Source organism: Salvelinus fontinalis, chromosome 9, assembly GCF_029448725.1.
Source record: "Salvelinus fontinalis isolate EN_2023a chromosome 9, ASM2944872v1, whole genome shotgun sequence".
Classification (NCBI taxonomy): domain Eukaryota; kingdom Metazoa; phylum Chordata; class Actinopteri; order Salmoniformes; family Salmonidae; genus Salvelinus; species Salvelinus fontinalis.
In genome coordinates this window covers 42103072-42127959 of record NC_074673.1, presented here as the reverse complement: position 1 = coordinate 42127959, position 24888 = coordinate 42103072, and the positions used below count along the sequence as shown (strand labels likewise).

The 24888-nt window shown below is 41.0% G+C and overlaps 1 protein-coding gene across 1 annotated transcript in view; it reads left to right on the top strand.

Annotated features, from left to right (window-relative positions):
* LOC129862629 (cytosolic carboxypeptidase 4) overlaps window positions 1-24888 on the top strand; it is a 155808-nt gene that overhangs the window by 91463 nt on the left and 39457 nt on the right. Inside the window, exons 20-23 of the mRNA XM_055934473.1 lie at window positions 10805-10934; window positions 12867-12998; window positions 13295-13471; window positions 21753-21913. Coding sequence (XP_055790448.1) covers window positions 10805-10934; window positions 12867-12998; window positions 13295-13471; window positions 21753-21913 — 600 coding nt within the window. The remainder of the gene's footprint in view (window positions 1-10804; window positions 10935-12866; window positions 12999-13294; window positions 13472-21752; window positions 21914-24888) is intronic.

Here is a 24888-nt window from a genome sequence, read left to right as displayed (position 1 = left end):
GGGCCTATGTAGGGTTAAGATCATCGTTAGAACCATCTTACGATGTATCTTTAGTAGCCTAACAGTTTCCCCAAAACATTGTTTCTAAATTTGGACACTTTTAGTTTACCGACTGCCTCAGACCACTGGTAGAACAACTAAGTGCATTGTTATATGCTTTTCTCCATCACTTTATAGGGAAAGGGGGATCCCTAGTTAGTTGTACAACTGAATACATTCAACTGAAATGTGTCTTCCAAATTTAACCCAACCCTTCTGAATCAGAGAGGTACAGGGAGCTGCCTTAATCAACATCCACGTCATCGGCACCCAGGGAACAGTGGCACCCAGGGAACTGCTTTGCTCAGGGGCAGAACAACAGACTTTTGCCTTGCCAGTTCAGGGATTCGATCCAGCAACCTTTCGGTTACTGGCCCAATGCTCCTACAAACTAGACTAACTTCCTTCCCTCTTTTTACACAGAAGATATATCAGCAAAACACAGAATCAAGAGGTTTATCTGTCTCTCTGTGACTGCCGATAACTTCAGAACGAAGTTGACTACAAATAGCCTACAACGTTGCCAATGTCTTTGCAATTGTTACAAACAAGCGAAGAATAAAACAATCCTTAAAATGAAAACGGAGATGACTGCATAAGATAGATACTGTAAATTATAGGCTACATAGCCCTATATTTCGATCACATTGAAATATATTTTATGTTCATTCAATTGAATTCTATTTAGCTAATTCTCAGCTACTGTCTGTCATTTTTGTCTCAATATATTTCATGATGTGTAGCATAACATGTACGCAATGATGTGCCAAATCTCCGATTTAGTGCATTGTTATGGGGTGCGTACTAGAATAATCCACCTCAATATTTGCAGCCATAGGTGGTAATATCTCTCTAGGAGCTGATCCGTAGGCAGTATTGTGTAATAATTTGAATGCTATTTGAATGGAGAAAAATGATCACAGCGCAGCACAGTTTTTCTTTCAGTCCTCTCCGTATTGACACATGGTGCAATGACACACTGCTTCTTTAGGAAACACTCTTCAAAAGTTGGCTCGTAAATAACGTAGCATCTGGTACGATCATCGTAATGCTTAACTTACATCACAACTGGGAAACGAGGCCCAGACCTGCTCAGGTGTCTTCAGAGCCCCTAACAGCATGGGCATGTGAATATGCATGACTGCTCTCTGGCCAACTGCTGGGAGCATGTTATCTCAGCCACTAGAGACATTCTATGGAGAGGATTCTGAAGTGTTGAAGATGAATCATTTAGCATATTTTAAAATATTATGGGGGTAAGAAAAAAAATAGCTATTTGTACAATAACAGTTTGACTTTGCCTTTGGAAGAAAGATGTAGAGATTAATAAGAACAGAAATATGAATAAACAGAGTGAGTTTAAAAGCTATGAATTTCCTGGGGACTGTAATGGGATAGCCTTTGAAGAGCAGATAATGAAACTTCATTCACATGACTATTCAAATCAAGTGCAAAAACAGGCAATAGAACTTAGACACACTCCTATTTCCTTCAGCTCTTATTGCATTGGTAGGAGGAACAACTTTTGTTACTCAGACACAGGCAGTGTGTGTGTGTGTGTGTGTGTGTGTGTGTTGTGTGTTGTGTGTTGTGTGTTGTGTGTTGTGTGTTGTGTGTGTGTGTGTGTGTGTGTGTGTGTGTGTGTGTGTGTGTGTGTGTGTGTGTGTGTGTGTGTGTGTGTGTGTGTGTGTGTGTCTTTAGAGGTGGCCATGTGTGCTGAAATGAGGATGTGTGTGTTTTCCCAGAGCCAGAGTAAGCTGCTGCTCATGTTGTGTTCAGTTCATTTCCCTCTCTGTCTGGTATAACACAAAGAGAAGCCACATCCTGCGGTATCACAGGTCAGAGAGGACCACTCAACCCTCATCTAATGTCCTCTCAACGCGAGGGTAGTTTACAGATAATGACAGTAATGTGATGTTTTAGTTTTTCATTTTATTCTGTTATTCCAAATCCCTTATCATAGTTGTATACTGCAATTTATACTGTATGCGTACTTGACAAAAGTACATCATAAAATTTGATATAACAGGGCAATATAATGAGCTGTTCTGATTGCAGTTGTATTAGAGCATCATTTGAATGGGATTTTAAAATGTATACAATGAGTCTTGTTTATTTGAATATTCAATACAAATGGTTTTTGTCTTCTCCTCAGAGCTCCACATCAAGGGAGATACTTAACAACCTCCCATGACTTTTCCCTCGGCAGAATGATTGTGCCCAGCAGGCACGAATAAGCAAACAAATGAATATTCAAAACAAAGCCATCCCCCATCTCTATGCTTTGCACACAGGTGATAATGCAGTCAGTCCGACCCAGCCATGCACAACAGAAGAAGCTCCGTCAAAACAACTGACAGGTCCTGCTTTAAATCCACTGTGAGATTTGAAAGGAAGAGAGAGGATCCAGGAGAGAGGGGGTGGGTGAAGTAGGCACTTGAAACACAACTCAACTGCTGGCTTCGCGCTTCACTCAGGCTTGTTGTGGTGGATTGTGGGACGGCAGCAATAATGCACAGGCGCAATGGCGGACAGGGTGAATGTGTCTGAAACAGCCCAGCCAATCTAGAGTTCCAGGAGAAGATGTAGACTAAATGGCTGTATAGTAAAGCAATAAGACATGATGATGTGGGTGTTGCTGCAGTTATTGGCATAGTGGTGCTGAGTGAGGTTGCCTGGCACTGCCTATCAGCATAGTTGTCACATTGGTGTTCTAGATTATTTGAAGATCCAGTGCCAGAAGTCTCCACTTGCTTCAGTGTTTCTACAGTATGATTCTCCATGGTGGAGAATAGATGCATATAACTGATATGAGTTCTAAGGATATTTTCATATTTGGGCTCTCAGAGTACATCAGTGTAAGACAGTCAGTAAGAGGTTCAGAGGGTTTCTGAGACGGCTTTGAACTCCGGTATGGAGGAGACGCTGGATCCGTTAGCTTAACGGAGAGCAGAGTTTTTGCATTTAAGAGCATTTCACAACTAACTATCTTCCCAGCAGCTGTCGTCTGCACTTACGTCTCTCCTCTCAGACATCCCGAGGGACACGTCAATCACACAGACAGAATGTAGCAGCAGCCAGAGTTCTGTTAGGGTTTCCATGGGCATCATCTGAAGAGAGTCGAAAATGGTTTAAAGCTATCAGGCAATATAATGGAAGGACACGCTTTGTGTAACAAGCAGAAGCTTTGTTATTATCTCTCTCAAGGTAAATAGAGGGAAATGATACAAAAGAGGATTTAGACATTTTCAGGTGTTTGTTTTCAGTGAGGTAAGAAATGACCTAATTTTTTTGTTATGTGAACACAAGGTTTATGTTTTTTCCTGTATACAGTAGGCCTGCCTGGTCTCCGGTGATTTGGTTATGCAAGTTTCCCTCCTTGGCAACATCACAGAGATGAAGCACCAGGCAACGGTGTCAGAACCAATCAGCTCCAGTCTATGCTTTCCACAGAGGTGACAGATCGTTATTATTTATCCAAATCGTACTAAGCTTCACAATTACATCATTAATTTGGTTAAAATGACCTTTTTATTTGAGTCATTGAGCAGAACGTTTTAACATTGGATGAATAGCTGATTAATCTTTCAACTGGACAAACAGGGGAAATGTGATTGCCACAATTGGAGTGAGTAACAGAGAAATGTTGGTATTGTTGACATAGCTTTGATGATTTCCCGCCACACGTTGAATGCTCCCGATGTTCAATTTTTAACACCAAGTTGAGTAAAAGCCTTCTAGGCCCTTCAAATGAGATACTATACCAGCTAGCTATGATCATTTTTAGGCCATTGATGTGACGAATAGGCTATACTGTGATAGAAAAAAAACAGTCATTATTCATGGTCTTGAGTTGATGCACAAATTTCAACATTTATATGGTTGTAGCTTATCGGTCTAGCTATAAACACTATATATACAAAATAATTTGGACACCCCTTCAAATTAGTGGATTCGGCTATTTCAGCCTCACCGGCTGCTGACAGGTGTATAAAATTGAGTACACAACCATGCAATCTCCATAGACAAACATTGGCAGCAGAATGGCCTTACTGAAGAGTTCAGTGACTTTCAATGAGGCACCGTCATAGGATGCCACCTTTCCTACAAGTCAGTTCATCAAATGTCTGCCCTGCTAGAGCTGCCCCGGCCAACTGTAAGTGCTATTATTGTGAAGTGGAAACGTCTAGGAGCAACAACGGCTCAACCGCAAAGTGGTAAGCCACACAAGCTCACAGAAAAGTGCTGAAGTGCATAAATAATGTCTGTCTTCTGTTGCTACACTCACTACCGAGTTCCAAACTGCCTCTGGAAGCAACGTCAGCACAAGAACTGTTCGTCGGGAGCTTCATGAAATGGTTTTTCATGGCCGAGCAGTCGCACACAAGCCTAAGATCACCAAGCGCAATGCCAAGTGTCAGCTGGAGTGGTGTAAAGCTTGTCGCCGTTGGACTCTGGAGTAGTGGAAACACATTCTCTGGAGTCATGAATCACGCTTCACCATCTGGCAGTCTGACGGACAAATCTGGGTTTGGCGGATGCCAGGAGAACGCTAGTGCCAACTGTAAAGTTTGGTGGCGGAGGAATAATGGTCTGGGGCTGTTTTTCATGGTGCGTCTTAGGCCCCTTAGTTCCAGTGAAGGGAAATCTTAACGCTACAGCATACAATGACATTCTAGACGATTCTGTGCTTCCAACTTTGTGGCAACAGTTTGGGGAAGGCCCTTTCCTGTTTAAGCATGACAATGCCCCCGTGCACAAAGCGAGGTCCATACAAAAATGGTTTGTCGAAATCGGTGTGGAAGAACTTGACTGACCTGCACAGAGCCCTGACCTCAACCCCATTGAACACCTTTGGGATGAATTGGAATGCCGACTGCGAGCCAGGCCTAATCGCCCCACATCAGTGCCCGACCTTACTAATGCTCTTGAGACTGAATAGAAGCAAGTCCCTGCAACAATGTTCCAACATCTAGTGAAAAGCCCTCCTAGAAGAGTGGAGGCTGTAATGGCAGCAAAGGGGGGACCAACCATGTAGTGTATCTTCTCTCATTGACCTGCATATGAAATGGCATTTTGTTCTCTTTGAGTGCATAAACCATCAATCGCATGATCTTCATCAACCTCTCTCCTGCTCTGCTCTCTATGGGCTGTATTTGTGTTGTTGATGGATAGAACATGTGATGCTTTCTCCTGTGAAGAGGAGTCATGTAAGATGTGTGTTCCATAGCTCAGACAGGACATTGATGTGTCAGATCAATCCGCAATGTACAGTATGTCCAAGAACCCATGACTCTTTCCTGGGAGGTCTGCCATGTCAGCCACATTTACAATCTCCTTTAAAGCCAGCCCATCCTCCATAGTGACAGCCGTGGCCACGGTCGGAGAGAGTGAGGGAGATGGGACGGAGGTGTCAAGGCTGCTCCCTCCCCTGCTCACCTGAGCCTCTATCCTCTATCTGTGAAGCCATCAGAGCACTCCAAACAAAAGGAAAATGAATTTCCACTTTCCAATTCCACCAGTTAATGGGACTCACCCATGTGCTGCCAGACAGAGCGCTTCCCCCTCCCAATAGTGATAAGAGCTCCAATATCTGCTCAATGTTTTCCATTAGTTTTAAATGATAAACTCTGGGATACAGTAACAGTGATTTTCCATCCTGGCAATGCTTAATGCTTAAATCCGAATCTGTGGCGTGGTGGGGTGCAGTGACTTTGAGGTCGAACTAAATGCTCATTGTGCACATCCATGTCTGATGGAGATTTGAGGGTGAAACTAGGATGTAACCCCATTAGACGGGGCATAGAAATCTATTCATCCCCCTGAACTGGCGACTCCCTGTAACAAAACTAAATTGAACTGTCTTTGTCTGGGATGTAAAGTGGACCCAGCGGCAGATTGCTTTGTTTGTAAAGGACAGGAGGTAGACTTCTGTGTCCAGGAGTAAAAAGACAATTTGAATTAATTCATTTTTCATTTATTTCGAAAATTAATTCCGTCAAATGCTAAAAAGAGATGAAGGTTCTTTTTGTACCCTGACATCTGTTATAATGGTGACTGAAGAAATATCAGACTGTGTGAGACTACAAGTAAACACGTTGTATGAGAACAAGATAGTAGTGCCAGTCATCGACTTTGTGAATTTACAGAAAATCAGGCTATTGAGAGTATTGATTGCATAACACGTCAACCCTGTTACCTATAGATAGACAGGTTAGAAATGTTTCAACAATGTATTTTTTTTGCATTGAACTTCCACTCTTTTTAAAAATGTATATTTTTATTTTTATTGAATATCCAAAACATATAATGTAATATACTTGCAGTGACGCCACTCAACCATACCAGTCATCCAACAGACTCCCATCCCACTCCCGAGAGACACACAGAAGCATCCAGGGTCAACACCCTGCTCAAGGGCACGTCGACAGATCTCCCACAAGGCCGAAAACGGGGACCCGAACCCTCCAAGATCCCCCCCCACAGTTCCCCAAGAGCTGCCCCTCAACCATCCGAGATCCCTCCCACAGTTCTCCCCCAAGAAAAATAAATAAATAAATAATAATATGTCCATTCACCACTCCCAAGAACCCTACAATGCACCAACAACCAAGAAAATGAAGTAAAGAGAAAAAAGAAAAAGAGAAATCAACAATGCAAAAAAACAAAGGACATCAAGGACAAGTAGAGGGCAGGGTCAACTCAAGGACAAGATCAAGGACAACTCGTATGGAATAGCCTTCATTTCTCAGAACAAGAATGGACTGACGAGTTTCAGAAGAAAGGTCTTTGTTTCTGGCAATTTTGAGCCTGTAATCGAACCCACAAATGCTGATGCTCCAGATACTCAACTAGTCTCAAGAAGGCCAGTTTTATTGCTTCTTTAATCAGGACAACAGTTTTCAGCTGTGCTAACATAATTGAAAAGGGTTTTCTAATGATCAATTAGACTTTTAAAATGATCAACTTGGATTAGCTAACACAACGTGCCATTGGAACACAGGAGTGATGGTTGCTGATCATGGGCCTGTGTACGCCTATGTAGATATTCCATAAAAAATCAGCCGTTTCAAGCTACAATAGTCATTTATAACATTAAAACTGCCTACACTGTATTCTGATGAATTTGATGTTATTTTAATGGACAAAAATGTGCTTTTCTTTCAAAAACCAGGACATTTCTAAGTGTCCCCAAACTTTGGTACGGTAGTGTATATCTTTCAAGTACGCTGTGATGTTTATCGTACAGTTTCAATCTATCTAATCGAATCCACAGATTGCGAGTTGAAGATAAATACTTTTACTAAGAATATTAGTATATTAGTGATTGACTGACCCGGTCTCTCCAGGTCTCCTATCAGTACTATTTCTTGGGTCAGTATAAGATCAATGTTATGCATTTTCAGCCACTTCCTCTCCTTGTTGTACACAACAAGCTTCCATTCCCTGTCACAAGGGGATTCATGACTGATTTAAGAGGAAATCATCAACCCTGTTATGGTCAATCCTGTTACTTTATTTGGCACTTAATGGGCAATTACTATAGTCATTTTTTTATTTAACGTCTTGAGATGGGAAACTTGTTTTTTAAATTAAGTTGGACATGACAGAATGTTAAAATTAAGTGAAATCAAATTTCTATTTTGACCAAGTTACACTTCTCAAAAAGCACTAAATTGGTGTTGTTACTGTCAAAGATCTGAGTGACTCCCACATCCAACACACACAGAGAGATACACTCATTTAGTGTGATGTTGTATAGATGACCATTATATTCCAATCCATTCACACGTGATCAACTCTGTTTCTAATTTGATCCTATAAAAACATTACTCCTGCTTGGGTAAAAATCTGTTGGAGCTCAGTCCTGCATTCATGAACTTAAATACAGTATATCTGGGCAAAGTTTTTTAGAGACGTTAGGAAGGCCTGGAGTACAATTTATGTCAGCACAGATTTGTCAGGTTTCTGGTGTAATGGTAGTTTGCTCTTTCATCCCCAACCTGAAATGACTGAGGAACAAAATAATCACATGCGCAAAGATTCACTATAATGGATCAGTATCACACTGTGTTAATATGAGACGCATTGGAAAATTGACTTCAGATGAAGAGTTCACCATTCAAAGCTCACAAATCTGGCTTTAATGTATTATACTGTGCGTTATGACAAGATAGATCGAGCTACATTCATCATGTCCATCACTCATGACATGTACGTATTAGATCCATACCCACCCACTTACTATTCCTAGTCATCCAGTTTGTTGAATTTGTGAGCATAATGTGGGATGGCCGGCGGACATCTTGCAGGCTGTGAAACGGGGACAGGCTGTCAGACTGTAACACCCAGTAAATGGAAACAAAATGCTCTGCTGCCCTCGCTCCTCATTGAATGGGAACTCAAAGGTCTTCATAAATTATTACTGTCATGAACAAAGCAGAGTTTAAAACTGAAAGATTTAGTCTTTCATTTCTGTGTCATTTTCAGTAAAGCCTGTGGATTACCAAACTGCCTGGCAACAGAGGCTTTGTGATCAGATTGAATTAGAAGTTAAAGGCATGTCAAGAAGGATAATTCGCCAAGTGGAAACGATAGCTCAACAGGAGGTCTACTCTGTTTTTGGGGAAGCTTTTTTGTGTTTGAATATACATTTGTACATAATATTATTGTCTTCTGTACAGCAAATGAATAGATATAACTTTTATGATAGAGATGGGCAGTTGGTTGATGTCCACTCCAAAGGTCAGTGTCAGTTTGAGTACGTCGCTCCCAGAGAGCTTGGAAAGGTGCCCTTTCAACTGCTAGGTTGTTATGTTGAGATGACTATAGATTTTGATGTCTAATATTTAGGTGCATCAAAACTGGCCTGTAGCTTATTGCTGGGCAGACTTTATTTCAAACATATTATAGCTGGTCATATCAAATCTAATCTGGCCTTGGTCTGTTTCTGCTCTAGACAGTCAGTATCATGGTCTTCACTGGTAGCTTCATTATGTGTACAAAACAATATCACGTTTATTCCCCTTGAAGTATCGTAAGGTATGGAAACTAACCAGAGGAGGCTAGTGGGGGGAGCTATAGGAGGACGGTTCATTATAATGGCTGGAATGGAATTAATGGAACAGAGTCGTGTGGTTTTCATATGTTTAATGTGTTTGATACCGTTCCATTTATTCCATTCCAGCCATTACAATGAACCGTCCTCCTCTGAACATATTAGTGAATATTACTTGATCCCATTTAATACATAGGATTGGCTAGATAAACACCTTCGTGACACGTTGTTCCACCTTTTCCCTGTGTGTTTTGCAGTCGTGCTGTAGAAATACCAACCAACAGTTCTCGCTCACCACTCAGTCCAATAGTTCTGAGGGTCCAGAACTCAGTAATCAATTGACATCTAACCTGCCAGGTCAGTGTTCTCTGCCTTGGCAGGTCCATGACAGGCTGTCAGTAAAGATTGGAAAGGCTGCCCTCTAGTTTGGCAAGCAATCACACGTTAAACACCCGTCATTTGCCCCTCTCATAAGTCATGGAAAATGATCAAGCTCCTGGCTACCGAAACATGAAGTTTTGCTTCTGGTGTAGCTGTTATCTGCTGAATTGTTTTTATGTTTACCATTTAGTTTGATAATTTAGGTGGATTTAGCACAATTTAGATCCAATTTAGATTTTTACCCCCCCCTACTATGTGTGCATTGTATGTTCAAATTGAGCATGATATAAAATGTTGACTCAAACTGCTCTATGTTGCTCTACCATATCACACAAAAGGTTCTGAATGTTACACTTCAAAACGGAACACCTGTGTTAGTGAACGTCTGCCACTAAATGCAGAAGTGCCTAATCTAACCTAAGAGCTGCACTGCCTGACAATGTGGCACTCCCCAGATGAGTCTACCCTGTACTGACCTACAGTATAGCTCATCTGGACTGAGAGAGATGGAAATGAGTACAGGCTACTTTGAAAGCCAGCGACGATAGTTATCACCATTAAATGCAATGTAACACGGTATACTGTGGCTATGCTCATCTGGCTATAGGAACATGGCAATAGGATACTTTCGCCACGGAACATGAGACTGTACCTTTCCTGTATATTTTGTGTAAATGTTATGTCTTACTGCATTGACGTTAATAGGAGATTTCTGCATCACTTGAGTTGCCCGTGCAGCACAGGAGACTGCTGAGGGGAGAACGGCTTATAATAATGGCGGATCAGATGGAATGGCATCAAACACCATGAAACCATGTGTTTGATGTATTTGATACAATTCCACTGATTCCACTCCAGTCATTACCACGAGCCCGTCCTCCCCAATTAAGGTGCCACCAACCTCTTGTGCTGTGCAGATCTCAAGTCAGATTTGGCCCTATGTGATTTGAGTTGCTGTGTGTTTAATACATCAGGTACTGTAAATGCTCTCTACATAATGCCTTTCCATTCAAAGGTCATTCATATGATTCCATGCCAAATGCAGGATAGACAGGATAGACATTCAGTATTGCATAAACAATGCTAAAATGGAGGGTATAATTTGACACTCTTGACTCAACTTGACTGCTACTGTATTGGTCTGCTTAGATCAAACTGAATAGGATCGCTATTGTTTGTAGGTGCTGATCTCGCAAACCCTGAGATATGGATGACCACATGTTAGGGTTTTGCAGATAAACGGCTTTGAGCTTTATGTTCGTAAAGAAGACTTGCATTATTCAGCAGTATACCTTACAGTATGTATCTCTGTTGTGATGTAAACAGTCACCGCTGCTCTCTGAACGGTGAAGATCTCAACAGACAGTGGATGAAGCCTGATCCTGTTCTGAGCCCTACTATATACCACGCCAAGGGCTTCCTCTACTACCTCAACAGCATCGGCAGGACACCCCTGGTGAGACATGTCACTCAACAGCTCCACACTTCACTTCACAAGCATTTGTACAGTCCTAAAAAAAGGGTTCCAAAAGGGTTCTTCGGCTGTCCCCATAGGAGAACTCTTCTGGGTTCCATGGGGAACCTTCTGTGGAAAGGGTTTACAAAACCCCAAACGCTTCTACCTGGAACCTTAAAGGGTTCTCCTTTGGGGACAGCCGAAAAAAACGTTTAGGTTCTTGATTGCACTTTTTTCTAAGAGTGTAGAACAAATAGATAGCTCTCTTTCACTCTCTCGCTTTTTCTCTCTCTACCCCACCCTCTCAGAGACAGCACATGCATTGCTTTGACAATAATTTGATGCAAAAGCACTTATGTTGTTCTTTCAGATATATAACTCAACATCCCTGGTCTATCTGAATCACCTCCCCTGAACTTTGTGTTGTTCATTCAGATATATAACTCAACATCCCTGGTCTATCTGATTCACCTCCCCTGAACTTTGTGTTGTTCATTCAGATATATAACTCAACATCCCTGGTCTACATGAATCAACCTCCCCTGAACTTTGTGTTGTTCATTCAGATATATAACTCAACATCCCTGGTCTATCTGAATCACCTCCCCTGAACTTTGTGTTGTTCATTCAGATATATAACTCAACATCCCTGGTCTATCTGAATCACCTCCCCTGAACTTTGTGTTGTTCATTCAGATATATAACTCAACATCCCTGGTCTATCTGATTCACCTCCCCTGAACTTTGTGTTGTTCTTTCAGATATATAACTCAACATCCCTGGTCTATCTGAATCACCTCCCCTGAACTTTGTGTTGTTCATTCAGATATATAACTCAACATCCCTGGTCTATCTGAATCACCTCCCCTGAACTTTGTGTTGTTCTTTCAGATATATAACTCAACATCCCTGGTCTATCTGAATCACCTCCCCTGAACTTTGTGTTGTTCATTCAGATATATAACTCAACATCCCTGGTCTATCTGAATCACCCCCCCTGAACTTTGTGTTGTTCATTCAGATATATAACTCAACATCCCTGGTCTATCTGATTCAGCTCCCATGATTTTTGTGTTGTTCTTTCTGAATCTACTTATCTTGTTTATAGCTAAGCTGTTCTGCTGTGATCTCTACCTGAACTCCAACAACCATTTGCTCTGTTTCCAGAATGTAAAGTCAGGCAAACATCTAGCTCTGGGTTTCTCAGCCCTTCTTACCACAAACTTGATTGAACTGTTTTAGAACTGTTTAACCTCAGTTACAGGTAACTCATTTAGATTATTACAATCTGGCAGGTTTATTTCTGTAACTGAAAATGCATTGCATGTGTCTTTAACCTTGAAATGCCAAATATAAGTTCATTATATCAAATCAATGTTCATAGTGAAACAAAGGCTTTTTTGAGGACCATGATTACTTTTCCTGCCTCAGCGTAAACGTAAAGAACCAGAAACTTTTTCACCTATGGGTTTGATCATTTTTACTGTGTTGGGAAATGAACAAGTCAATTGTGTGGCAGCAGTATAATTAAAAAATTAACTTGATTTGTAAATCAATTGAACCGTTATTTACAGTTTATTATTATCGTAATCACCCAGTGTACCTGCAAATAATTATGAGCATGAAACTGTATTATTATCACTAAACAAAACAAGTGCTTCATGCATGCAATTTATTGATAGTGATTGACTTCTCTTTGTTGTAAATGTTGCCAACCAAAGTGTCTTCCACGTGAATTGATGTGGTTAATGCACACTTTGACTAGATAGTCGACTGCATTTGTACTAAAGCCGCTGTGTTATTATCTCACACATTGGCCCTTAAAACCTTGTCATTTTTGTGATCCCCGTTAGATTAATGATGTTCAACGACGCCCAAAACCTTGTGTTCCTTCAGGGCCGTCATCACAGCTGTGTCATGTTGCCTCCACAGGTGTTCTGTGATTACCATGGTCACTCGCGGAAGAAGAATGTGTTCCTGTACGGCTGTAGTGTGAAGGAGACTGTATGGCAGTCAGGTTCTGCTGTCAATACTGCCACTCTGAAGGAGGACCCAGGATATAGGGTAGCTATTACTGGATATATTAAATAAAATTACTTTAACGCTTGGTCATCATTACCTAGCTACGGTATCAAGCTTTTTTTTGGGAAGACAATGTGTCTTGGGAATGTTCTCATGTAGTTAAAAACGATGAATTTATATATTCTAAATAATTTAGCAATCATTTATTAGAGCTTCAATGAATCATGATGGTAATCAACTTTTCTTTATCTACATTATTTGGGCTAAACAGTGTAAAGAATACCCACCCCTACACCTGTATTAAAGCCCATTTCTTCTCCCTCTGTCTTTGTCTCCAGACCATCCCTAAGACTCTGGACCGGATAGCCCCAGCCTTCTCCTTCAACAGCTGCAACTACCTTGTGGAGAAGTCCCGAGAGGCCACAGCCCGGGTGGTGGTCTGGAGGGAGATGGGTGTGCTCCGGAGCTACACCATGGAGAGCACCTACAATGGCTGCGACCAGGGCGTCTTTAAGGTTGGTACACAGAGACCGCTGTTATGAGCCCTGGCTTAGTGTATATGTTTGTGGAAGTCAACATCACTCTTTACGATGTGCTTCATGAGTCTGTGTTGGGGCCAGTTCATTGATACGTTGGTGCAGTAGAGCTATTTCGTCAACTGTGGAAGATAATTGGTTTGAGTGCCTTGTCCTAAATAGACAGAGAAGGATAGCTCTTCAAAATGCACCGATGCATTGGCTTCCTCTGGGATTGTAGTGGTATACAATCAGTGTTCCCTCCCTGAGGCACAAACACTCACACCTCCTTTGAGAAATAACAGTGGAGTAGAAATATTATGTTTGAATAAGCACAGTAGATATCAACAGAAGACTCATACTAGTGTATCTTCTCATGCTGCAACATCTCTTGAGAAGAAATGGTTCATATATTATGAAGAGGGGGAGAAAGGAACACCTCCCAAAAGCAATATGGGTAATTAGGCTTACACTCCTAAAGTAGTCTTAAAAAGTTGGCCTGTAAACTAGACCCACTTTTGCAGTAGTTTTCTTTGACCTATAAATAATTTGTCTTTATATGAGCAGCGGAACTTTTCACTCTCCTCGTGCTATGATTTTTAACAGTAGTTCTCCTATGAAGACAATAAGAAATAAAAATGTCTTAGTAAAGGTTATTCGGTCCACGGAAGAAAATATGTAGCTACAGTTGTGCCAATGTTTCTCCCCTGACAAATATTCCACTAACCTTAGCTGTACTGTAGTAGTCTTGGGAGGGAAGTGTTGGCATAACAGTACAGGTTTTGCAATCCTCACGTGTCCATGGATCCCTCCATTTGACCTTCCCCCAAACCCCCCTTACCTACCTCTTCCCCACCTTTCAACTCCCCCCCCATGTAATGATCTCATTGGAGGAGAAGCCTCCCCCTCTCCCTGTCTCCTCATTATAGCCTGCAGAAGGTAATAATCATTTACTGCACTGCTGATTGGTTCACATGGTGTTTTTTGTAATCATGTTTTAAAAGCTACTAGGCAACGTCTCCCAGGTGATTTCACAAATTTTGCCTGCATTTTCGATGATGCAGAATTATTTTTGATTGTTGTTATTTAACCTTTATTTATCTTATGTATATATACTGGACAAAAATATAAATACAGCATGCAACAATTTCAACATTTTTACTGAGTTAAAGTTCATATTAGGAAATCAGTCAATTGAAATAAATTCATTAGGCCCTAATCTATGGATTTCACATGATTAGGCAGGGGCGCAGCCATAGGTAGGCCTGGGAGGGAGCCAGGCACATCCACTGGGGAGCCAGGCCCAGCCAATCAGAATGAGTTTTTCTCCACAAAAGGGCTTTATTACAGACATAAATAGTTCTCAGTTTCATCAGCTGTCCGGGTGACTGGTCTCAGACGATCCCACATGTGAAGAAGCCGGATGTGTAGGTCCTGGGCTGGCGTGGTTACATGTGGTCTGCGGTTGTGAGGCCAGTTGGACGTACTAACAAATTCTCTAAAACGATGTTGGGGGTGGCTTATGGTAGAGAAATGAACATTCAATTCTCTGGCAACAGCTCTGGTGGACATTCCTGCAGTCAGCATGCCAATTGCACACTCACTCAAAACTTGAAATATCTGTGGCATTGTGTTGTGTGAGCTTTTGGTGCGCTTTTGGTGCGTATCGAAAATGTCTGGGATTTTTATTTCAGCTCATGAAACATGAACACCTTACATGCTGCATTTATATTTTTGTTCAGTGGATATATGCTTTTTTCACATAAACATAAAAGTAAGCCACGTCATCTTCCTTTATTCACCCTTTTCAATCCATCTTTAAACAGCGTTCGACTACGAGTAAGTACTGAAGATTCACTTATGATCATCAGTGTGGGCAAACAACCTTGGTGAAGAAATTACATATAATGTTCAGACCATCAGAAATAAGAGACATGAAATTGGGCCGCAGGGGCAGCCAGTGGATAGGTGGGAACATTGCCAGAATACCTTCCCCTCTTTAGATGAGTGCCATGGGTCCGTTCATGCCCACAGTTAATCTTGACCTTGGTGGTAATATCTTATTGTATGGTATATTTATGCTGTAACTTTCTATAGCATAGATTTTTCAAAATGAGATAATGGTTGTTCCATAGCAGAGTGTTCCTGAACATGAAGAAAATTAAGTTGAGTCAATGAAAGATCACTTTCAAATGTATATCAGGAGGATTAAGGTGTTGATTACATGTTCAAGTCCTCTATTTTAACCCCCACCCCACCAAAAAAATCTACTGTTAAACTGCCTTCATGGTTTCATGTAATTCCTGATTTAAATGATATTAGAAGATCCATTATTGATGGAACTGTCTCTGTAGAATAGAGCAAGCACATTTTGACAGCAAGACATGCTGATCAATGGAATTCGAACAAATCAGCGGTCCCCATTCAAGACATCAGTCAGGATGTTAAAGCTTGGTTGCAAATGGGTCTTCCAAATGGACAATGGCCCCAAGCATACTTCCAAAGTCGTGACAAAATGGCCTAAGGACAACAAAGTCAAGGTATTGGCGTGGCCATCACAAAGCCCTGACCTCAATCCTATAGAAAATGTGTGGGCAGAACTGAAAAAGCGTGTGCGAACAAGGAGGCCTACAAGCCTGACTCAGTTTCACCAGCTCTGTCAGGAGGAATGGACCAAAATTCACCAAACTCATTGTGGGAAGCTTGTGGAAGGCTACCCAAAATGTTTGACTCAAGTTAAACAATTTAAAGGCAATGCTATCAAATACTAATTGAGTGCATGTAAACCTCTGACCCACTGGGAATATGATGAAAGAAATAAAAGCTGAAATAAATAATTCTCTCTACTATTATTCTGACATTTCACATTCTTAAAATAAAGTGGTGATCCTAACTGACCTAAGACAGGGAATTTTTACTGGGATTAAATGTCAGGAATTGTGAAAAACTGAGTTTAAAGGTATTTGCTAAGGTGTATGTAAACTTCCGACTTCAACTGTATGAGAGTCATTTGAAACCATTCTCTCTATGCTCTCTCTATAGCACAGTCAATGACTTAGAAGACTGAGTCCAGCTGGCTAGAATAACACTCACTAAGTGATGCTGTGTTGGTTATCAGATCAGAAGCTGAATGTGGGTGATATGGACTAATGGATGAGAAAATCTGACTTTTCATTAGGATGGCCCAGTGAGCAGGTGGTGGGCCATATGTTTGCTACATGCACTTTAGGGTTGGGAAAAAGCCTGAATGTTTCTTGATTAAAAAGTCTGTACTAATATCGTCAGGCCGTGTCAGAAGTCTGGCAGACCATCTCTCTCTCTCTCTCTCTCTCTCTCTCTCTCTCTCTCTCTCTCTCTCTCTCTCTCTCTCTCTCTCTCTCTCTCGCTCTCGCTCTCGCTCTCGCTCTCGCTCTCTCTCTCTCTCGCTCTCTCTCGCTCTCTCTCGCTCTTTATGTGCTGCTTGAGCAGTCACTGATGAAATGACCTCAGTTCACCGTTAATTCATGCCAATTAGTGGCTTGTGTGAGACGTGGGATTGGCTGTGGGATTCGTCAGGGACTAGAAGCTTAATTATCCTCTCAGACAGTCACTGAATCAGAGACTGGGTCAGTGATGGGAGCAGCTCACCACTGAGTTTGCAATACGCTGGGTTTGGTATGCAGGCTTGGTGAACTAAGTGTTGGTTTTATTCTACATGTAGGAGAATAATTTTAAGTGACCAAAAATATTCTGTACTTCATTCACACATGGATTTGTATCATTTTTGGTATCCTGAATTTCCTTATTTTCAGAACTGTATGGGCAATTCAAGGGGATTCCTTGGACTGAACTCCTAACATCAGTTTAATCTATTATCTTTGTTTTTCATAATGATAGCCTGTCAAAATATGAATACATTAATGTGATTATTGCTGCAAGTATAACTGTTGAATATGAGGTTTTCAGATCAGCCACAATATAAAAACTACGTGAATTGGGACAAATGCATATTGAAAGCAATATTGACTTTTCCCTTCCCACTGAATCTTTCCATTCACCACCATGACACCAGGTTTCTATTGCTTGATGCAGTAAGACTGTCTACGCTAAAAGAAGGGAAATCTTCAAAGGAATCTAATTTGCATCACAAAGATTCTACCTCTAATCACCTTAGCTTTGCATTTCCAGCCAGAGGGGAAGAATGTCTGCTGAGTTGTCATTTCTTTACGCCCAAACTAATCAAGTCTTATTTTTCTTAAGGACACAATTAAGACAAACGAGTGCCTAGATAAATGAGCACAAAATACTTTGATTAGGTTTCTGGAGTATCTCGCTTCCTCACAAACTATCGGTTGTCTTCCACTTTTATGGTCCTTCATTCTAAATACGCTTCCAAAATAAAGAAGAGGACAAGAGGATGACTTCATTTATAGGGCTTTAAAAGGCTTTTATTTGAAATGTAAAAGTTTGTCAGATAATGTAAAGGTGCCAAAAAACAATCACAGGATGCTCCACTAAAGCCTAGTTTAATATCTACAACTCAAAATACATACATTAGGCAGTGATTTAATAATACAGTTATATATCAAACTTCCCCAGAATAAGCTTTCCTAGTGGGACCACATACATATAGAGGACAAGAGAGCCAGCACATCATCTTCAAACCCCAGGGCAGTGACCTCAGAATATATTTTCTGAAGGTCAGTCTTTCGCTGAGGAAGGCAGAACCCATCCAATATTCATCAGGGTCTAATATCAAATGAAAGAGTCATGACGAGAGAGTCTTTTAAAAGATACACCAAATGCCAAATCCCAGACAAAATCCTCCTGCACTACATCCGTGTTGCAGGGAGTGTGTGTGTGTATGTGCGTGTGTGTGTGCATGCATGTGTGTGTAACGCCTTGGTGGACTCACCTTACCACACTCCCGGCCAACCTGTGTTCTGCTGTGTTCTGTTTGAGGACTGACTGAGGTGCGTGAACCTGTTAACAAGACCATTAGGGAGTTGTTGTTTCCAATGAGTGGCCACCGCAGTGGGAAGGCACAATCTGGACAGGATATAGACAGTGATTTCTACAGGGAGGTTAAAGGACACGCTAACCAACATCAGGAGACTAGACAACTGTTTCCCAATACTGGTCCTGGGGACCCAAAGGAGTGCACATTTTTGTTTTTGCTTTAGCACTCCACACCTGATTCAAATCATCAAAGCCTGATGATGAGTTGATCATTTGAGTCGGCTGTGTAGTGCTAGGGCAAAAACAAAGGTCCCCAGGACCAGGATGGAGAACCACTGGACTAGGTACACAGACTAACTCCCCAAACAAGGGACCAAGAGGCTCCAGACGCTCTGTTTGCTTTGTATCGTGTATTGCAGGGAAATATTAATGTGTGTTGTGTTCAGACTCCCTTTTTTAATTTCCTGGGGCTTGAAAGGAGATATCATTTACAAGTGGCTGTAGAGAGGAGGCTAATGATAATCTGAAGGAAATATCCTCCGTTACCGTAAATCTCCTAAAGGAATTTTCACAGAAATGTAAATCGAGTGGGCGGTACAATACAGGCTACACAGAGTATGTTGGGAAATCTGTGGTAGAGGTTTGAAACCATGGTGTCTCTATGGGCTGGAGAAGTCATGTTGACAGGATGGAGATCTGTATGCATGGCTAGGAGTTCATTAAGAGATTCATCAAAGCCACAAGATCTTTTTAAGTATTTCTCCGTAACGCCCGCTTGAAACCCACACATCTAATTATGGACATATGCTATACAAATCAGCCATCCCAACATGGGACAAGGACACTTGGCTCTCTCCTCAAAAAGCAAACGAGGTCCCTCTGATCCCATGGTTGGAGTTATCTCACATGAAAAATACATACAATTCAAGCACTGTTTCAAATGTTCAATTATTATTGCCATTTGTCTGATCTTTGGCATAGATTTATTTTGAAAGTGAAACATTAGTCTAGCAGTATTTTGCTGTTTTTTTTTATTTAGCAACAGGGTGTGTCAGAAGGTTTCCAGGCCAGCTGTACGACAGATAGTAAACCCCATGAAATATGTAGGACAGACATAGCTACTGTATGAGACAGCATAATGAATACAGTTGTATTCGTTTAGTATAGTCCCTGGGCCACCATCTCAACGGCATTATTAGGCACTTGGTCGATAATAAATGTATCAAATGGCAAATTACAATTAAATGATTTGTGAACCATTAGTGTAATGTCAGACCCTGCAGTTGAACTGGAAGGGGATATAGGGAGCCAAGTCTCTCTCTCTCTGATGTACAGATGTAGGATCTTAATTTGATCACTCTTTTGCAAACTTGTAGTGTATTCAAGGTTTAAAAAGGCTTCTACATTTAGTAATTTCCACTTTAAAATGTCAGACTTGATTTGGCCAAATGAAAAATGTATCAATCCCTACAAAAACTGTTCATTAATTATAATCCAAATAATAATTAACATTTCTTGTTGCTGCAGGATTATTTTCCTGCTGTAGCAAACTGGCTCAAATTACGATCCTACATCTGTACTTGACACTTGGAAGCTCATAGGGTATAATTTTTTTTAGCTATTAACCAAACACTATGCCCTTTGGGGGCTTGCTGGGTAGTTCATATTGCTCTATTGTGTTATACTCAGATAGAGAAGGTATTGTGTCATTTAGGAAGCAGCTTGTGCTCACAGATGCATCAGATACTTCCTTCCTTTCATTAGCCGTAGCATTAGTGCCAGAAAGGTGTAATTAACATTCCCACATTTCCATTGCACATATCTGTCTTTAAATGAGCCAACATGAGAAAAGGAAGAGTGGTTTAATTACATGACATATCCTCATGCCAAACAGTTTGACATTTTGAGGAGGGTGAGAGCAGAGTCAGCAATTGAAATGGTCAATGTTGCCTCCACAATGCAAACAGGGGAAGAATTGATTTTCCTTCCCAAGCAAACAGCCAGGGCTCTATGCATGCTGGACATGTAAACCTCTTCTTCTGCACTCTGAATTATTGAACAGCTATCCCTTGCACACTATGTACCACTCATTTTGACAGGTTGGTCTGTCTTCTTAGTGCAATATATGGTGTTTCTCAGGGGGTATGGATCCAGACACACACACAAACACAATGCACACAAACACACACACACACACACACACTTCCAAGCCATGACACTTTTAGACAGTCTCCTCCCATGAGTCACAGAGCTACTGCGGGCCCAGCACCCAGCTCTCCAGTTCTCTAGCTCTCCTCACTACCCTGTCTCATTGCACATGCGGCGCACGGAGCAGGCATTCCACTTATCTGCTCTGACATGGTTCCTACAGGGGAGGAGAAAAGGATATTGGATGGAAGAAAAGCATGGCCTAAACACAGGATTAAAGAGGAGGAGAGTCATCTGGAAAATTGCTACACTATTTGTTTTGCCATTATGGCGATTGTGGATGAAAACATCACACCTGCTCTAAAGAGACTGCATGCGGAGCAGAGCATGTGATTCTGAAGTCTCATTGAGTACTATGCTGGAGCGGGGTGACATATAGGCCAAATGGATACATGGCTGTAGCAGGCTGAGAGTCACTTGTGAGGATCACAAGGCTGCTGAAAAACATGTCATCATCATGTCATGTGTCACCCGTATTTACTCTTCTATTTGCATAAACACGTCCTTTTGTAAAGCATGCCACGTTTCATCAGTTTGGTGACAGCCGCGGAGAGAAACAAACAGCCCGGTTGGATGACACCCTCTGGGGATCTGCTACTGGTGGTCTTCTCCTAACCCTTAGAGAAGTAGCTTCTAATGTGCATGTGCTAATAACACGGTTGAGTAAGCAAGTGCAGTTGCCTGTAGAGCAATTATCTGCAATCATTATAACATTACGAGATTCCCAGGCAAAACATACAAAAGCTAATGTCCTGAAGGTGCAAGGTTCTATGTATTCAGAGCTGATAGGTTAATGAGCAGATCACAGCTATTTTTCCATGACAGTCGCTACTTTGATATGAATACAATTATCCAGAGAGGCTTTCTATACAACACACTCAGTGGTTATGGACTGTAGGCTAAATACCCCAATGGCCCCACTCAGAAGTATTACAATTTAGTTACCAGGCTAATGTAAAGCTGAAGCAATCCTACTTGTCCAGAAATTACGGTACATACCATACCAGTAATCAGAAGGCTATTTATCTTGTTTCTTTCTAATGAAAGACCGGAAGCTTTTCTAAAGACGTCATATCATATCCTGATGTTCTTGTGTTTTAAATGGACCGTGTCTGTGTTGTCTTGTTTGTTTTAGGGCATGCAGACTGGCACGGGGGAATTGGAGGAGATGGGGGTGAAGTTCTGTCAGTCGCTGCTCTCCCTGAGGAGGAACACCATGCTGTACAACAGGAGAGTCATCAGCCAGCCAACCTTGCTCAACCTGGATGACAACCTCCTAGACCACAAGTCCCGCAAGTAAGTCCTTTTTCTGATGGTCCATAGGTCCCTCTGTCCCCTGTCTCCAGCCAACACACACACTACATGCACACACACTACACACACACACACTGCACACACACACTGCACACAGTTGGCAGGGTGAGCCCCTGAGAGTAGCCCCTGAGAAACACAATCAAACAAGTTTAGATGGGATCAATGAAAAAATGTTTTGTGGTGGGGTAGGCAGCAGTGCTTTTTAGAGTTCATTGATTGCATACTACTGTATGATGAAGCACTTAGAAAAGCATTTAATAGTGGATACACTTTTAAAGACAGTCCAAGTACCGTTAAATAATATTAAGCAGTACTAGGGCTATCTTTCAAAGTGTATGGAAGCCAAGCCATTGCCTGGAAAGGATCCATCTTGGCCACTTACTCAACCTCCTTTTACCTATACACCAATTAAATATTGGCTTGACTGTCTTGCTATAATCGTTTCCATCTGAGTTGCTGGCTTTCCAGTAATTACAATTTGAGACGCTCCGCCATTTCCTGGTTGCAAAAATTCTAATAGTTTGCCTAATATCAGTTTGTGACAAAACAAGCAATGTAAATGTGTAGTGTAGAGAATCATTGTACCATCTAAATCACTGTGATATATCTTTTCAATAACCCCAAATATTGTATTTTCAGCTGGTTTACAAAACCAAAAGTAAAAGACGCAAAAAACGAAACTCAAGAATGCATAGAAATATCGCACATTGAAACAATCTACCACTTCTTAGACTTGCTTTCAACGAGAATGAGAGATCTATAACTCATATTTTCTATGTGAATTTGGTCAGGTCACCCCAAAAAGTAGCATAGTGCAGCTTTAACCTGATGAGGATAGAGGGTATTTACACTATGGGGGAAAAACGTGCCCAATTTAAACGGCCTCGTACTCTATTCTTGCTTGTATAATATGCATATTATTATTACTATTGGATAGAAAACACTCTCTAGTTTCTAAAACCGTTTGAATGTTGTCTGTGAGTAAAACAGAACTCATTTGGCAGCACACTTTCTGACCAGGAAGTGGAAAGTCTGAAAATTATGCTCTGTTCAAGGGCCTGCCTATAATGGGCATGACACGTATGAGTATACATGCACGTCATACACCTTCCCCTAGATGTCAAGAGGATGTGAGAGAAAAACTAAGTGTTTATCTTGGTCTGAGGTGGAATATATCCTCTTGGCACGACGAGTCATCAATTTCCTGTTTTCTGGAGAGCGCGCAGATGGACCTGGAATTGCCTTTTGAAATGCCGTCGTTATAGGCGACTACTATCTCCGGCTTTGATTTTATTTGATACATGTCACAATATCATCGTAAAGTATGTTTTTTCAATATAGTTTTATTAGATTTTTGAAATTTATTCGGGACGTTAGGCGTGTTGCGTTGTGTGCCTTTTTTCAGAAAGGAGAGCTTTGCGCCACTTGGCCAGTGTGCTTGCTAGTTCAAGAGGGAACAACAATGTTCTAAATCCAAACAATGACTGTTCTGGACAAAGGACCCCTTGTCCAACATTCTGATGGAAGATCACCAAAAGTAAGAAACATTTTATGATGCTATTTCATATATCTGTCGAACTGTATACCAGTAGTTTTGCGCCCCGTTTTTGGCCACTCTCTCGCTATAACATAAGCCTTATGTCGTAATGAAGATATTTTTAGAATTCTAACACTGCGATTGCATTAAGAACTAATGGATCTATCATTTCCTATACAACATGTATTCTTTTGTAATGTTTATGAATAGCTATTTGGTTAGAATAGGTGAGAGTCTAATAGAAATATCCGCACATTCTGGGAAAAAGAAGCTACATTAGCATAATGGATAACCACTGATTTCAGCTCTAAATATGCACATTTTCGAACAAAACATAAGTGTATGTATAACCTGATGTTATAGGACTGTCATCTGAGGAAGGTTTATGAAGGTTAGTGAAAATTGATATCTTTTGCTGGTTTATTCGCTAACGCTAACGTGCCTATTGCTATCGCTAACGTGCCTTGATGAATGAATGCGGTTGTGTGTAGGCTATTGTAGTAAGCTAATATAATGCTATATTGTGTTTTCGCTGTAAAACACTTAAAAAATCTGAAATATTGTCTGGATTCACAAGATGCTTGTCTCTCATTTGCTGTACACGATGCATTTTTCAGAAATGTTTTATGATGAGTATTTAGGTATTCCACGTTGGTCTCTATAATTACTCTGTCTGCTTCGGTGCTATTTTTGATGATAGCTGTGATGGTAGCTGCAATGTACAACTGATTTATACCTCAAATATGCACATTTTTCAAACAAAACATAGATTTATTGTGTAACATGTTATAAGACTGTCATCTGATGAAGTTGTTTCTTGGTTAGTTTGGTTGGTTCTTGGTTAGTTAGGTTGGCTTTGTGCATGCTACCTGTGCTGTGAAAAATGTCTGTCCTTCTTTGTATTTGGTGGTGAGCTAACATAAATATACGTGCTGTTTTCGCTGTAAAACATTTAAAAAATCGGACATGTTGACTGGATTCACAAGATGTGTATCTTTCATTTGCTGTATTGGACTTGTTAATGTGTGAAAGTTAAATATTTCTAAAAAATGTTTTTTTGAATTTCGCGCTCTGCCTTTTCAGTGGGATGTGGGAGGAGTTCCGCTTAAGGAACTTTCTGTTTTGTGAACTTTTTGTATAATTACTGTACGTCTTGTCCTCGTCGACAATTTGGTCGGGATTATTGCATTTCTTACTCTTTCTTTCGCTTGAGGGGTTATATATATTTTTTTACATGTATAAAACCCCTCACTACGTAAAAAAGTAGGATCTAGTTCTGTTAAGTTAGCTGTTCCTTCCCTGGAGCATTATGCAAGTGTGGTAGTAGAGAGAGGACACCATGTCCGACTGTGTTAGCCTTTTACTCAACATATCTTACAATAACATTAGAGCAGTTGAAAGTACAGTATGAGAAGGTGGC